Raw genomic sequence first — 16,123 nt, forward strand, 5'->3', positions numbered from 1 at the left:
TTTTCTTTCTCTGTCTGACTTCTTTCACTTTGCATAACACCCTCAAAGTCCATCCATATTGTCACAAATGGGAGGATTTCCTTTTTTATGGCTAAATGATATTCCATTGTATATCACAAATGCATTTTTAACAAAAGCAATGCTAATATTTAAAGGGCATCCTATACTCTTTTGTCATATTTTCCTTATAGGCTAAAATGTTCAGAAACAACAAAAAGAACAGATACCTGCCTTTCAATAGAAAAAGAGTTCACAGAACCTCTGTAAGGCAATAATTTGAGAGAGACCTATTAAAGTTTAGTAAATTATTCGAATACTTTATCTAATAGATTTATCTCCATTTAAGATGAATATTCAATTTCCTTTCTCTTCTAAAGTGAGTGCTGTGGCCCAGCAAGTCTTATGGAATTGTCTAATTGAAGATCCATCAACAGTTCTTCGACATTTCCTGGAAAAACTGACCATCAGCAATAGACAAGTAAATTCCTCTTTCTTTATATTGTAGCTATGTAGCTATGTGTGTGAACATGGTTAAAAACAAGCAGTGGACTTTATAGTGACATGCATGCAACATTGGTGTCCTCTGACACATAGCCGAGAAGTACTTTGGATGATGATAATGATGAACAAATTAAACTTGGCTGTTTTCTTTTGAATTTCTCCATTAACTGATGTCTCCGTATGTATATGTTAAACTGCTAGTAATGACCCTAAGATACTGAAAGATTCTCAGTCTTTTAAACAATGATTAAATTCAGTTTAATGTTTTCAGCGTTTGGTACATTTACTGAATTCTGACTGGCTGGTAGTATGTGGTGCAGGTAGTATTATTAGAGTATGTTGAAACTCTCCATTAATCAAAAAATCTAATTTATCAGGTCACCCTGTGAGAAGATTATGCCAAATAAAAGTCATTTTCCGAGCAATGGCAAAATACCCTGATGATTACAAATTACTTCTTCATTTCTGTGTTATGGTCCTGTTCACTGGAAGATTAAGTTTCTGAAAGGAAGGTTAATTATAAACACCTCCATTTATCCTCTCTTGGCCCAGCTTTATCTCTTTGACTTGAAACGTAGGAAGCAGAAGTATGAAGTTCAATAAACCTAGTTTGTTTAATGGTTTCTTAAGATAGATCCTCCTCACATTTCCATCACACCTGGAAGCCACAGCAAATAGAGATGACTAAATGTACAGCTTTCCTGTGATTAGCCTGTGACCTATAGACATAGTCTAAATTTTTATTTAAAAATTTGACTATTGCTTAGAAATTTCATATATTAGCTTCTAGGAGACGGTGTTACAGTTGGTTTAAATGCTACTTAACAAGTATCACAGATACTATATTAAAATTCTGAACATAAGAGAAATCAACATGTGGGCAAAAGTAAGAAAAATCCCCCCACCTTGCTTTTCAAGAAGTTAATTTTATTTCCTACAGCATGGCAGCTGAATGAGACCTAGAAATTCTGTTGTTCTTTCAGGATGAGTTAATGTACATGCTGCGCAAACTTCTCCTGAATATCGGAGACTTTCCTGCTCAGACCTCTCACATCCTATTCAACTACTTGGTGAGTTTCACCTCCAGTAGGTTATAAATGTTCATTTCCAAGTAGGAAGAAATAATAAGAGAAAAAGATGTTAGGAGATTTTTTTTCAATAAATTCCCATTAATTATATGACTGAAGGTGAATCATGGTCAGCTGAATTCACCACTGTTTGTATGGGGAAGCTCCTCCTAGCACAATCCTTGGCATGTGATGGGCACTCAATAAATGTCTCTTTCCTCTCTGTCTCCCTTTGGCATTATAGAACTTCCTCATGTCGATGCTTAATTTTAGTTTTCTGTTGAAAAAATATATATGTCCTTTTTTAAAAATTATTTTTTATTTTAACACCTTTATTGGATTATAATTGCTTTACAATGGTAAGTTAGTTTCTGCTTTATAACAAAGTGAATCAGCTATGCATATACATATATCCCCATATCTCCTCCCTCTTGCATCTCCCTCCAACCCTCACTATCCCACCCCTCTAGGTGGTCACAAAGCACCGAGCTGATCTCCCTGTGTGATGCAGCTGCTTCACACTAGCTATCTGTTTTACATTTGCTAGTGTATATATGTCAAAGCTACTCTCTCACTTCGTCCCAGCTTACCCTTCCCCCTCCCCATGTCCTCAAGTCCATTCTTTACGTCTGCGTCTTTATTCCTGTCCTGCCCCTAGGTTCTTTAGAACCTTTTTTTTTTTTTTAGATTCCACATATGTGTGTTAGCATACAGTATTTGTTTTTCTCTTTCTGACTTATTTCACTATGTATGACAGTCTCTAGGTCCATCCAGCTCACTACAAATAACTCAGTTTCGTTTCTTTTTATGGCTGAGTAATATTCCATTGTATATATGTGCCATATCTTTATCCATTCATCTGTCGATGGACATATAGGTTGCTTCCATGTCCTGGCTATTGTAAATGTGCTGCAGTGAACATTGTGGTACATGACTCTTTTTGAATTATGATTTTCTCAGGGTATGCTAACACATATATATGGAATCTTAAAAAAAAATGGTTCTGATGAACCTAGGGGCAGGACAGGAATAAAGACACAGATGTAGAGAATCGACTTGAGAACATGGAGAGGGGGAAGGTAAACTGGGATGAAGTGAGAGAGTAGCATTGACATATATACACTAGCAAATGTAAAATAGATAGCTAGTGGGAAGCAGCTGCATCACACAGGGAGATCAGCTCGGTGCTTTGTGATGACCTAGAAGGGTGGGATAGGGAGGGTGAGAGGGAGATACAAGAGGGAGGGGATATGAGGATATACGTAGGCATGTAGCTGATTCACTTTGTTATACAGCAGAAACCAACACAACATTGTAAAGCATTGTACTCCAGTAAGGATGTTTAAAAAAAAAAAAAGTAGTAGTAAGTATTTTAGTGATAACATAAAAATATATGGCAACCTGTTCAGGCCAGTTTTCCAGTTATCCCTTCTTCTGCTTACTGCCACTGAAAGTGTTAGAGAAGCATTTGAACAGAGAATCAAAAGCAAAAAAACAATATTTAATTAAGAAAATGAAAAGCCAAGGAAAGGAGAATGTAAGCTCAGAATTACTGTGACTTTGTGACCATTTCCTGTTCTGACTTATAGGTAGGATTAATCATGTACTTTGTGCGGACCCCCTGCGAGTGGGGGATGGATGCCATTTCAGCCACTCTGACTTTCCTGTGGGAGGTGGTCGGTTACGTAGAAGGCCTGTTCTTCAAGGATCTGAAGCAGACCATGAAGAAGGAGCAATGTGAGGTCAAGCTTCTGGTGACCGCTTCAATGCCAGGTACTGCTTTTGGAAGACATAACTTTTTTAGGAGTATAAAAAAGGCTTTTACAAACCAAGTGTCTCTTTCATTCATGAGAAAATTTTCTGACCCTGGGATTGAGTGCTTCAAAGAATTTTTGTTGAATACAATCTGAAGAAATACAATAGACCCTTTAAAAGTCAGCAATTGCCAGATGAAAAGGGAGACATCAGAACTGAGATCCATGTGAATCAGTAGTTGAAGGACTGCCAAGGTTAAAGATTTACTTAAGTCTATTGCAGAGGGCCAGCTGAACTGAGAGCCTTTTTGAATGAATTTTTGGCACTGCAAGGAGAATACTATTGTTTGCATGGCAGGGACCCCAGGCTTTTGTAAACTCACTGAGAGATGGCTTTATGAAAAATTGGAAAAGGGAAAAGCAGGAAGGAAAATTACAAAAAAACATGCAGTGTGATATAAACTCTAGATACAATTCCTTTTCACTTTGGATAGCTTGCCTTTCTTGGAGATAAAATTTTGCCAAGCCTTTATCCTTGTGCAATGTCTAAGAAAATGTGAGATAATACATGTATTGAAATAAAAAGACAAAATTATATATAAATAAGAACACAGGTTCTGGCAGCAAAGAGGCCTATGTTAAAATCAGAGCACTGCCATTTATGATCTGTATAATTAATATTAGCTATGAAAAAGTACATCACTTTTAAAGCTTTCTTTACTCACACGTACAATGGGAGTATGATTCATACTTCATAATTGTGAGGAATAAATGAGTTTAGGTTTGTAAAATACTAGCTGCTGTACCTGACACATGGTAAGCATTCAGTAAGTTGTAATGGTATATTTATGCGTCTATAGGTTACTCAACAAGAGATCAGCTTTTATTACAGCAAAGAAGCATATTGTCAGGCATATACTTAAAAACAACTCATTATAAATCAAGGTATATCATAATGTTCACTGTCTCACCAGCCAAGCAGAATACAGAAAATGTAAATTTAAACTACCTTTCAGGTACTTGTTTAGCTTTTGCTAATAGCTCTGCTTGTATCTTCTCAACCATTATTACCTCATCATCTCATTTAAAATAAAGGAATAGATTATTTGTTGGAATGCTTAAGGTTTGAATTCTGACTCTTCCATTAAATAAATGTGTCTTTGACTAAGTTACTTATAAGTTCTTATTTATAAGAGTAAGTTCTCTCTGTTTCTTCATTTGTAGTATGAAAATAATAATACCCATATCATAGGGTTGCTATGAGATTTAAATATGATTATGCACATAAAACCATTTAAAAGTATGGGGAACTCCATAAACGGTAGCTATGATTTTTTAAATAATAAGTAAATATATTTAAAATATATATTTAGGGCTTCCCTGGTGGCACAGTGGTTGAGAGTCCGCCTGCCGATATAGGGGACACGGGTTCATGCCCCGGTCCGGGAAGATCCCACATGCCATGGAGCGGCTGGGCCCGTGAGCCATGGCCGCTGAGCCTGCGCATCCGGAGCCTGTGCTCTGCGGTGGGAGAGGCCACAACAGTGAGAGGCCTGCGTACCGCAAAAAAAAAAAAAAAAAAATATATATATATATATATATATATATATACATATATATATATATATATATATTTAACTAGAAACATAGTTGTGCAGTTAGTACAATGCACAAGTCGCATTAAACCCTCACTGGTAGTAATCATCATAATAATAAAAACATCAGCTTATTGATAATATTTTAATAATTTGTGGTTTATCTATAAACTTTCTTATAGTAGAAGTCAGTTTATTATGATTTTTACCTTCTGTAGGTACGAAAACCTTGGTAGTTCATGGACAGAATGAGTGTGATATCCCAACCCAGTTACCAGTCCATGAAGATACTCAATTTGAAGCCCTGTTAAAGGTAGGGATGTCTTTTGACAGAAGTGATTTTTTTTTTTTTTAATGCACAATGGCTATGGCCACTTCACGGATCATCCAGTTTTGAATTAAATGGCCTTCCTCTATCTTCAAATGAATATATGCATTTATTTACCTCTTCTAGAATCTGCCCCACTCTTGTGTACTTCCTCTATTTCCTTGTATAATTTTCCCCATATGGATGTAGGCAAGCTCATGTCAGCTCCCTCTCAGCTACAGCAACCACGTGACACTCTTCTTGAGATGCAGTGAATCCTGCTTAGGGGTATCCTGGCATCACTTGTGGCAGTTCTGGAGCCACCCTGGGTTTGCACACCAAGGGCACTGAGACAAACTCTAGGGGTCAGGTGACAGTCCATGCCAGAGATGCTTTTTGTGGCATCGAGTTGAACAATACACAGTCTTGATTTGCCACTGACAGGAATGATTGGAGAGGCAGAAAATATATACCTTAGAATCAACTAAGTGAATCAAGAAAGTATCTTTAATGGTTATGACAATTACACCCCTTAAGAGATATGCAGTCCATTGTAACTCATGCCTGTAGGGCTGTTAAGGGAAAGTAGTAAGTACACTAGTGCAGTGATTCCCTGTTTATCTGGAACCCAAACTTTTGGCCCAGAAAAGACCTCTGAGAAATTCAGTTTTGCAAGCCTGTGTATTTTATTTCAGTAGAAAGGGTTGTTAAGCCTCCTCCAGGCCTCACTCCTTCATCTCCAGAGATTCTCTCAGGCCCAGTGAAGCAAATTTCAACAGCCACTTCATTTTCCTACTCACTTTGGATGGTAGGATAGCGTGAAGGCAGACAGTGAGTTCAAACCCAGGCTCCACCACAACCAGTGTCATCTAAATAAGTCAAACGACAGGCTCTCTCTAGTGTCAGTTTCTTTTTCAACAGTGCTCGACTATTAGTGCAGGTTATACAAGTTCTATACATTGAAAGCACTGAGCATAGAATGTAGTAGATAATAAGTGCTCATAGAATATAGTAGATAATAAGTGCTCAATCACTGTGGTTCATATTATTCTTAATGTTGCTACTAAACATGCTTTCTTCCTGATATTGAGACCAGTAGATGCCCCTGTGCCTTCACAGTTCATCACTCAAGTCTACATTGTAATTGTACCTCTTTTAGCTCTATGAGAACAGAGCAGATAGTTTGTATTACACTATCAGTCTTTTTTTTAATTGAGATATAGTTGATGTATAATATTATATACATTTCAGGTATAGAGCATAGTGATTCACAATTTTTAAAGGTCATATTCCATTTATAGTTATTCTAAAATATTGCCTATATTCTGTGTTGTACAACATATCTTTGTAGCTTATTTATTTTATGCATAGTAGTTTGCACGTCTTAATCCCCTACCCCTGTCTTGCACTACCTTACACAGTCAGTCTTTATGCTGTCATTTTTTTGGATAGCTGTGTGCATGTAAATGTTCATATATATATGTGTGTATATAATATATATATGTATATATATGCACACATAATATATAAAATGTGTGTAAGATATAAATACATATATATTCCTTATAGGAAGCTACCTTGTTTTATGACATTTTTACCTTTCAGCTTACTGTTTGGCTCATAATATGATCTCAATAAATGTTTATTAAAAATTGCTGTTGTTCTAGGAGTGTCTGGAGTTTTTTAATATCCCAGAATCCCAGTCTACACATTACTTTCTCATGGATAAACGATGGAACCTTATCCACTACAATAAGGTGAGACTGCAGTGATGATGCTCATGGAGAGCTGTGTCAAAAGCCCATTATGCCTTTCCCGAGGGCAGCTTCACTCAGGGGGGCGTCACTGTTTAGAGGTGAGGCATATGGCCGCTTGGTTCACACCACCTCACTGTTGATGTATTAGCTTTGGACTGGCCACTTTACCTTTGTACCCTTCAGTTTCCTTGTCTGTAAAGGGAAGGTGATGATAATAGCTACTTTAGGATCGTTGTAATAATTAAAGGAGATAAGTAAGGCACTTCGTCACTCATCATTATTACATCTAGAACATTTAAGTTGCCCGTATTGTAAGTACATGTGTTTATTTGGAATGTTAATGTTGTTCTCGTGCCGATTTCTACTACATTAAGCATGATTGTGGTAACGTGATCTAATGAACAAAAGAAACCTCAGGAAGACCACTGACATCACTTTTCAGGGCTTTTCTTTTCTTCTTCAGAATGCTTTTTTTTTAATTTATTATTTTTTTACATCTTTATTGGAGTATAATTGCTTTACAATGGTGTGTTAGTTTCTGCTTTATAACAAAGTGAATCAGTTATACACATACATATGTTCCCATATCTCTTCCCTCTTGTGTCTCCCTCCCTCCCTCCCTCCCACCCTCCCTATCCCACCCCTCTAGGTGGTCACAGAGCACCTAGCTGATCTCCCTGTGCTATGCGGCTGCTTCCCACTAGCTATCTATTTTACGTTTGGTAGTGTGTATATGTCCATGCCACTCTCTCGCTTTAGTAAATGGCCTCTGGCTCCTTTGCTCCTGACAGAGCATCCTGGACTTTGGAAAGCATACTCGGCCTGGGGAGATTGAAGCTTTCCCGAGGAGGGTGTTTATCTTCCCTAGGATTTTGTAGAATTGGGGAGCGTAAAGTAGTAAGAATCTAAACCATCAGAAAATACATAACATGTTTGTCTGACCTTTGGGGAAAGAGGAAATGAGAGTCCGAGTTTAATTATTTGAACTCTTTTTTTGTCTTTGTGTAATCCCACCACAGACCTATGTTCGGGATATTTACCCTTTTAGGAGATCCGTGTCTCCACAGCTGAACCTTGTACATATGCATCCAGAGAAAGGACAGGAACTCATTCAGAAACAGGTGCCTGACCACCACAGTTTTATTCTATTTTGTCATGTCATTGGGATAGATGATCTGTAAATGGTTGCCAGCCCTGAGATTCTGTTATGATCCTCTCTAGAGAGAGGATGATGGGCCCTTGGTCAATAGATAGTTCCCCAAAATAGTGTGTTAACCAAGTTTTATAAATTGGATGAATAATGTAAAGGTATTAAGAAACACTCACTTGGAGAATGCTATGAGAAATCATTGGGGTATAAATAGCAGAAATCTTCTAATTTATTTACCTGCTAGTTTCTAAGTTTGGATTTTCACTCCACATTTTTGTAAAGCGGGATTGGAAGTACACATAGTGTAGCTATAAGAAGGTTGTCCCAGAAATTTATGCTAGCTGGAAAAGAATAAAAGGGGTCAATGTAATGTGCCTGAAAAAGGCCCTGCACCAAGGTCCAGAGATTTGGACTCAGTCCCAGCTCTGCCACTGACCAGTGATCTGACCTTGGACATGTTACTAACTTCTCTTAAAATAGGAGGAAACAGAATCAAGCAGCTGTACTTAGATTTAAGATTGAAGAACAGAATAACGTTTACACATCTCATCATAAATCAGACTTTGAGCTTAAGGAAATTCACTATTTTGCAAGCGAAATATAGCTGTAGTACACAATTCTAATAATGATACAATTTTAATGTGGTCTATGTGTTATATTCATTTATTTTTAATGTTGAAACAAACTATTATTTCAAGTTTTCTGAATGTAGCAAGGATGCTATTCAAAAATATCTTCAGGAGATGGCATAGAATCCTACCACTTAAGTAATTAAAAACATAGTTAGTATTAACCACCTAAATTACATTTAGAAGAAAGAAAATAGTGAATGTATTACAAAGTGTGAGGTGTTGGGCAAAACTGTAAGATCTTAAATATAAATAATTTCTAAAACAATTCCCCACATATTATCCCAGCCTCTGATTTTGGCAGCAAAATAATGAAAACCATAATCAAGAACCGCACTTCACAAGTGTGTTTTTTTTAATCATGTTTAAGAACACGTTTTAAGAGAATAACATAAAACGGGGCCCTTACTCTATTTATACTCCAAGTTGGGATCTTAAGACTTCTTTCTAATTTCCTCAGGGAGATAATAATAGACAGACCTGTGGTTCTGGCTCTGAAGTCTCCTCAACAGCTGCTCATGGCTTATCATCTTCCTGGTCACATCCCCCTGCCCACTGATCAGCAACAGAAAAGGCACTAAGAGAAGGACCAAAAGACCCATGTTCCCGTCATCTAAACTAAGGGCTAAAGGACCACCAATCTAGGTCCTATTAGCTTTTGTTCCAAGATAGGTTTTTCCTGGAGCCCATTTCAGTCTTTAAGAGGCAAACCCAGGGCTTCCCTGGTGGCGCAGTGGTTGAAAGTCCACCTGCCGATGCAGGGGACACGGGTTCGTGCCCCGGTCCAGGAAGATCCCACATGGCCTCGGAGCAGCTGGGCCTGTGAGCCATAGCCGCTGAGCCTGTGCTCCACAACGGGAGAGGCCACAACAGTGAGAGGCCCGCGTACCGCAAAAGAAAAAAAAAAAAAGAGGCAAACCCAGAAACAGCATAAGGCGTCAGTAGAAATGATAGAAGCAATTGGAACTGACTGGCTCCTGTTGGAGAAGGTCTTCTACATTATGACATCCAAACAAATGGGCTGTATTTAATACTGAACTGTTCTTGACAATGCTTGCCTTGTGCTCCTCCTGTAGCTGGCAGACTCCATAAGAAACACTTCCTTCTGTAGAACAGACAGATGCAGGAAGTGAGAGTCAATTAAGTATTGTTTGCTCTTTCTATGTGGTAAAGAAAAAACATTTCTTTCTCATTTCACTTCCCCCATCTTTCAATTTTTAATCAGCCTGGTTTGCCATTAAGGTTTTCACTTCAGTTTCTTCACTGTTGGTAATTTCAGAGTTGCCAATTCTACTTTTCATCTGCTCCTGCCTTTGTCTGCCGGTAGGTATTCACTCGGAAGCTGGAGGAAGTGGGGAGGGTTTTGTTTCTCATCTCCCTCACCCAGAAGATCCCCACAGCCCACAAGCAGTCCCACGTCTCCATGCTCCAGGAAGACCTCCTCCGACTGCCCTCATTTCCTCGAAGTGCTATTGATGCGGAGTTTTCACTCTTCAGTGATCCTCAAGGTATCAAGAAAGAAGCATTTCCTCTCTTGGGCTTCTTCTCCTGACCTTCTTTTGTCCTCAGCTAGAGGACATCTCTATCTTAATCGGCAGACAGTTCTCTAAGCTAGTGGCTCTCAGCTCTTGAGTGGGCACCAGAATCACCTGGAGAACTTGATAAAACACAGATTGCTGGGTCCCACCCTCCAGCCCCGAGTTTCTGACTCACTAGCTCTGGAATGGGGCTTGGGAACTTGAATTTCTGACAAGCTCCCAGGTGAGGCTGGTGCTTCTGTTCCAAGGACCACTGCTCTAAGCTAATCGTAAGCAATTGAAGGAAGTAGTGTGGTATTGTTAGGAGAGTACTTGACTAAGTGAAGAACAGGTATTTATATGAAATTCAAGAGGAGGCAAAATGAATCTACAGTGACAGAAATCAGAACAGTAGTTACCTCTGGATTGGGGGAATGGATTTCCCAGAAAGGGGTATGAGAGAACTTTCTCAGGTGATGAAAATGGTCTATATATTGATTGGAGTGTTGGTTACATGAGTGGGTATTTTTGTCAAAATTCATTGAATTCTACATTTATGATCTGTGCCTTTTACTCTATCTAAATTATACCTTAATTAGAAAGTCTGGAGTCAGGGCCCAGTAATCTGTGTTTTTACAAGACCTCCAGGTGGTTTTGATGCCCTAGGAAGCTTCAGAACCATTATTCAAATAGAGAGAGAGAGACTGAGACAGAGAAATTGAAAGAGACCCATTTTGAAACCACGCTCTGTTACTCAGTTACTAATTTGGGACAGTTACTTAAATCAGCATCCCTATGGTCTACATCTTCATCCAGAAGCTCCAGAGAAATAGTAGACAGAGCTCTAGTCTGACCATGAGTTCAAAGACCAAGAACAAGTCTCAGCCCTGCCATTTTCTTAATAACTTATTTTTTTCTCAAAGCTACAGCTTATGCAGCAGCAACACACTGCACCTGCCTGCCCTGTCTTGCCCACAGAGTTGAATCAAAGAGGTGATGAAGAAAGTACTTGGAGGGCTAGGAGGTGTCACAGCAGTGGCTGCAATATTGTTTTGGGAAGCGTATCAACAGTAGATCTTCATGTCCCTGAGCTGGAAACAGCAGCGCCCTGGGGTTTGATTGCCCTCCACACTGACAGGATTGGCGTGGGGCTAATTCTGTCTCTGCTGTTTCATGTTTCACAGCTGGGAAGGAGCTGTTTGGCCTCGACACTCTTCAGAAAAGCTTGTGGATCCAGCTCCTGGAGGAGATGTTCCTGGGCATGCCGAGCGAGTTTCCCTGGGGAGATGAAATCATGCTTTTCCTCAACGTTTTTAACGGAGCTCTGATCCTACACCCAGAAGACAGTGCCCTGCTCAGGCAGTACGCGGCCACCGTCATCAACAGCGCTGTGCACTTCAATCACCTCTTCTCCCTCAGCGGCTACCAGTGGATTCTGCCCACCATGCTGCAGGTGCACAGGCTCTCCTCTCCTGCCCAGGGAACAGGTCAACAAGATCTGTACCAAAACTTTTAATGATGGAATTATCTTCTTTTATGACCTCAGAAGGCACCAAATGAAACCCCCTCTAGAAACTTCCAAAAGGTCATAATATTCCATTCTATTCTGAGATTTCCCAGACCTGGGCTATGCTTTCCCTTTTTCTTCTGGACCAGTGGTTCTCAAAGTGCAATCTCTGGAGCAACAGCAGCAGAAGCAGCAGCATCACCTGGGAATTTGTTAGAAATGCACATTCTTGGGTTCCATCCCAATGCTACTTGATCAGAAAGTCTGGAGTCAGGGCCCAGTAATCTGTGTTTTTACAAGACCTCCAGGTGGTTTTGATGCCCTAGGAAGCTTCAGAACCATTATTCAAATGTATGGCAAGCTTTCAGTTGATGTTTCTCCCAAGAAAGTCTCCAACCTCTATCTGAATAGAGATTTTCATTGCCATTAAATTTGGTATGACAAGGTTAGAGGAGGTGAATGTAGCAGGAAGAGTTTTCACTTAGTCTTGTCTAGTGTGTACGTGGCTACAGTTAGGAGAACTGAATAAAGTTCAGAAGGGGCCTGGAGGGCTCATCCTACTTCTCATTTTAATGGAAATTTTAATAAAATTATGGAAGTAATACATGCTTGTGTAAAGTGGCGTTTGCTCAACCTACAGGGGCAATAAATTGACTTTTCTTTTTTTTTTTTTTTTTGTGGTATGCGGGCCTCTCCCGTTGCGGAGCACAGGTTCCGGGTGCGTAGGCTTAGCGGCCGTGGCTCATGGGCCCAGCCGCTCCATGGCATGTGGGATCTTCCCGGACTGGGGCACGAACCCATGTCCCCTTCATCGGCAGGCGGACTCTCAACCACTGCGCCACCAGGGAAGCCCAAGAAATTGACTTTTAATATCATCAGGGCACTCTGTCCTATTTTTAGATAGTTGGAATTTCCTCTATAACTTTTTAAATAATTATCAAAAACAATAAATGCTCATAAAATTCAAAAGATAAAGAAAAGTTTAAAGAAGAAAATAAAGATCACCCATAATCCTCCTCCTAGATAACCATCGTTTACACATCTTGAAAATCTTGGTACTCTCTTCTACTTTTTCTAAAACAGAAGTTGAATCATACCATATATTCAAGTTTGTTACCTACCTTTTTAATGTGACACTAAGAATATTGTGGGAATTTTCCCTGTAGCACTATATAGCATCTTTTAAAATATAACTGATAGTATTCTGTTGAATACATATACATAATACACTTAACCCCAATTTATGAATAATTTAAGTTGTTTCAAATTTTCTACTATTTTAAGCAACCTTGCAGCAGTCATTATTGTATATATTATATCTTTGTACATCTGTCTAACTGTTTTCTTAAGATAAATCACTAGTCACAAACTTCCCCCAAAAATGTATATTTATATTTTTAGGATTAAATATAAATATACTTATATATATATATATAAGTATATAAGTATATAAATATATATATATATAACATATTTATATTTTTAGGATTTTTATGTATATTGCCAGATCTCTCTCAAGAAGATATATACCATTTTACACTCCCCTCCATCAGTTTATGAAATTAGTCATTTCCGTCCATGCTTCCCATGGCTATGAGTTTTAAAAGCAAACACAACTCTAGTAGGCTGTTAAGGAATTTTCTGAATATGGTGACATTTTTCCATAGGTGTATTCTGACTATGAAAGCAATCCCCAGTTGCGTCAAGCCATTGAATTCGCCTGCCATCAGTTCTACATTCTACACCGGAAACCCTTTGTGCTCCAGCTGTTTGCAAGTGTGGCCCCTCTCCTGGAGTTTCCTGTGAGTAAGCTCTGTGGAAATAAAGGAAGACCAACCCAATGAGGAAAGCAAAGTCTCTTTATTCAGAGCTTACTACAGCAAGGGATTCTTGGGCTGGTTACTACAGATTGTAGATCAGAGTTCTATATTTATGTATGGCCTGGTCATTGTCCATTTGTATAATCAGTCTCTCAGCTCTCTTTATTCAAGCAATGGAATATAAATACCAAAAATTATTTCTCTTTCAACAAGAAAATCTTCTCTCTTCAACGTTTCTCTTCAACCCTCATTTCGGCCCCTAGGATGTAAATAGATCAACTCTCTGGTTTTTTGTACTCAGTTAATGAAAGGACAGAAAGTGGAAAATGATAAAAGGAAGAGTTCCTGACTCATTTTTTTCTATCACTCTCTAGCACTTACCCTGCTTTATTTTTATTTTTCTGCAGAGCATTTATACCATATCACATGTAATATATGTATTTGTTTCACTAATATGTATCTTTACCACACCCCACAATAGAATTTGAGCTCCGTCAAAATGAGACATTTTTCTGGTTTTTGCTTGCCTTTTGCTTGTTTTTAGTTGTTTTGTTTTGTTTTGTTTTGTTTTGTTTTGCTGTAACTGCAGTGCACAGAATGGTGCCTGGCACATAGTAGGAATTTAATGAGGTTTTTTTTTTTAATTAATTTTTATTGGAGTATAGTTGCTTTACAATGTTGTGTTAGTTTCTGTTGTAGAGCAAAGTGAATCAGCTATATGTATACATATATCCCCTCTTTTTTGGATTTCCTTCCCATTTAGGTCACCACAGAGCATTGAGTAGAGTTCCCTGTGCTATATAGTAGATTCTCATTAGTTATCTATTTTATACATAGTAGTATATATATGCCAATCCCAATCTCCCAAGTCATCCCACCACCACCCCTTTCCCCTTGGTATCCATACATTTGTTCTCTATATCTGTGTCTCTATTTCTGCTTTGCAAATAAGATCATCTATACCATTTTTCTAGATTCCACATATATACATTAATATACAATATTTGTTTTTCTCCTTCTAACTTACTTCACTTAGTATGATAATCTCTAGGGTCCATCCATGTTGCTGTAAATGGCATTATTTCATTCTTTTTATGACTGAGTAATATTCCATTGTATATATATACCACGTCTTCTTTATTCATTTCTTTGTCGATGGACATTTAGGTTGCTTCCATGTCCTGGCTATTGTAAATAGTGCTGCAATGAACATTGGGGTGCATGTATATTTTTGACTTAGAGTTTTCTCTGGATATATGCCCAGGAGGATTTGTTGTTTTAATGAATGAATCAAAGTTATTTTACAGAGGTTTGAGATGGTAAGTATCTCCATTCTGGAGATAGATTATCAACTAAGACCTGTAAAATTCCCAGGGTTGTCAAAAAATTCATCTGTTTCTCAAACATATTTGATGTCTTCAACCAATCCATTATGGAAATTTGGGGGGGAATGCTGAGTCCCACTATCATAGACCAGAGAAAACATAGGCATGAACTTTGCTGGCAGTTCACATGTTGCTGTATTTTTATGAGTTTCCACAAATATCTCTTTTGCACTATATTAGCATTTAATAGATCCCTTAAAAGTCAAGTGTTCACTCCATACAGTAGCATGGTTGGATGCAGAATTCTGTAAGCTGAATACTGCCTAGATATTGTTATCAATGGCAGTGTTTATGAAACTTGTATTCCTGATCAAACCATGTTAGTACTGATGTAGGAATTAATAAACTAAAATGGCTTTTCTTTTGTTTTTAATTGAAGTATAGTTAATTTACAATGTTGTGTTAATTTCTGCTGTACAGCAAAATGATTCAGTTATACATATATATATACATCGTTTTAATATTCTTTTCCATTATGGTTTATCACAGGATATTGAATATAGTTCCCTATGCTATACAGTAGGACCTTGCTGTTTATCCATTCTATATATAATAGTTTGCATCTGCTAATCCCAAACTCCCAGTCCATCCCCCTTCACCCCCCTTGGCAACCACAATTCTGTTCTGTGTCTGTGAGTCTGTTTCATAGATAAGTTCATTTGTGTCATATTTTAGATTCCACATATAAGTGATATCATATGGTATTTGTCTTTCTCTTTCTAACTTCACTTAGTATGATAATCTCTAGGTCCATCCATGTTGCTGCAAACGGCATTATTTCATTATTTTTATGGCTGAGTAGGATTCCACTGTATATATATATACCACATCTTCTTTATCCATTCATCTGTCGATTGACATTTAGGTTGTTTCCATGTTTTGGCTACTGTGAATAGTGATGCTATGAACATATGGGTTCATGTGTCATTTTGAGTTAGAGTTTTCTCTGGGTATATGCCCACGAGTGGGATTGCTGGATCATATGGCAACTCTATTTTTAATTTTTTTTAGGAACCTCCATTCTGTTTTCCACAGTGGGTGCACCAACTTACATTCCCACCAACAGAGTATGAGGGTTCCCTTTTCTCCACACCCTCTCCAGAATTTGTTATTTGTAGACTTTTTAATGATGGC

The 16,123-nt window shown here is 38.3% G+C and overlaps 1 protein-coding gene across 5 annotated transcripts in view; it reads left to right on the top strand.

The window, feature by feature from the left end:
• The window catches only part of UNC80 (unc-80 homolog, NALCN channel complex subunit), a gene marked incomplete at both ends in the record, with an annotated part of 248,689 nt that overhangs the window by 183,287 nt on the left and 49,279 nt on the right, over nucleotides 1–16,123 (top strand). For all 5 annotated transcript variants that reach the window (XM_081242187.1, XM_081242190.1, XM_081242188.1 and 2 more), the window contains 9 exons: nucleotides 378–478; nucleotides 1,485–1,571; nucleotides 3,158–3,341; nucleotides 5,136–5,230; nucleotides 6,892–6,981; nucleotides 8,001–8,102; nucleotides 10,088–10,268; nucleotides 11,462–11,730; nucleotides 13,452–13,586. In XM_081242187.1, the coding sequence (XP_081098313.1) occupies nucleotides 378–478; nucleotides 1,485–1,571; nucleotides 3,158–3,341; nucleotides 5,136–5,230; nucleotides 6,892–6,981; nucleotides 8,001–8,102; nucleotides 10,088–10,268; nucleotides 11,462–11,730; nucleotides 13,452–13,586 (1,244 nt within the window). The remainder of the gene's footprint in view (nucleotides 1–377; nucleotides 479–1,484; nucleotides 1,572–3,157; nucleotides 3,342–5,135; nucleotides 5,231–6,891; nucleotides 6,982–8,000; nucleotides 8,103–10,087; nucleotides 10,269–11,461; nucleotides 11,731–13,451; nucleotides 13,587–16,123) is intronic.

Source organism: Mesoplodon bidens (assembly GCF_964165515.1).
Source record: "Mesoplodon bidens genome assembly, chromosome: 8".
In the NCBI taxonomy this organism is placed as follows: domain Eukaryota; kingdom Metazoa; phylum Chordata; class Mammalia; order Artiodactyla; family Ziphiidae; genus Mesoplodon; species Mesoplodon bidens.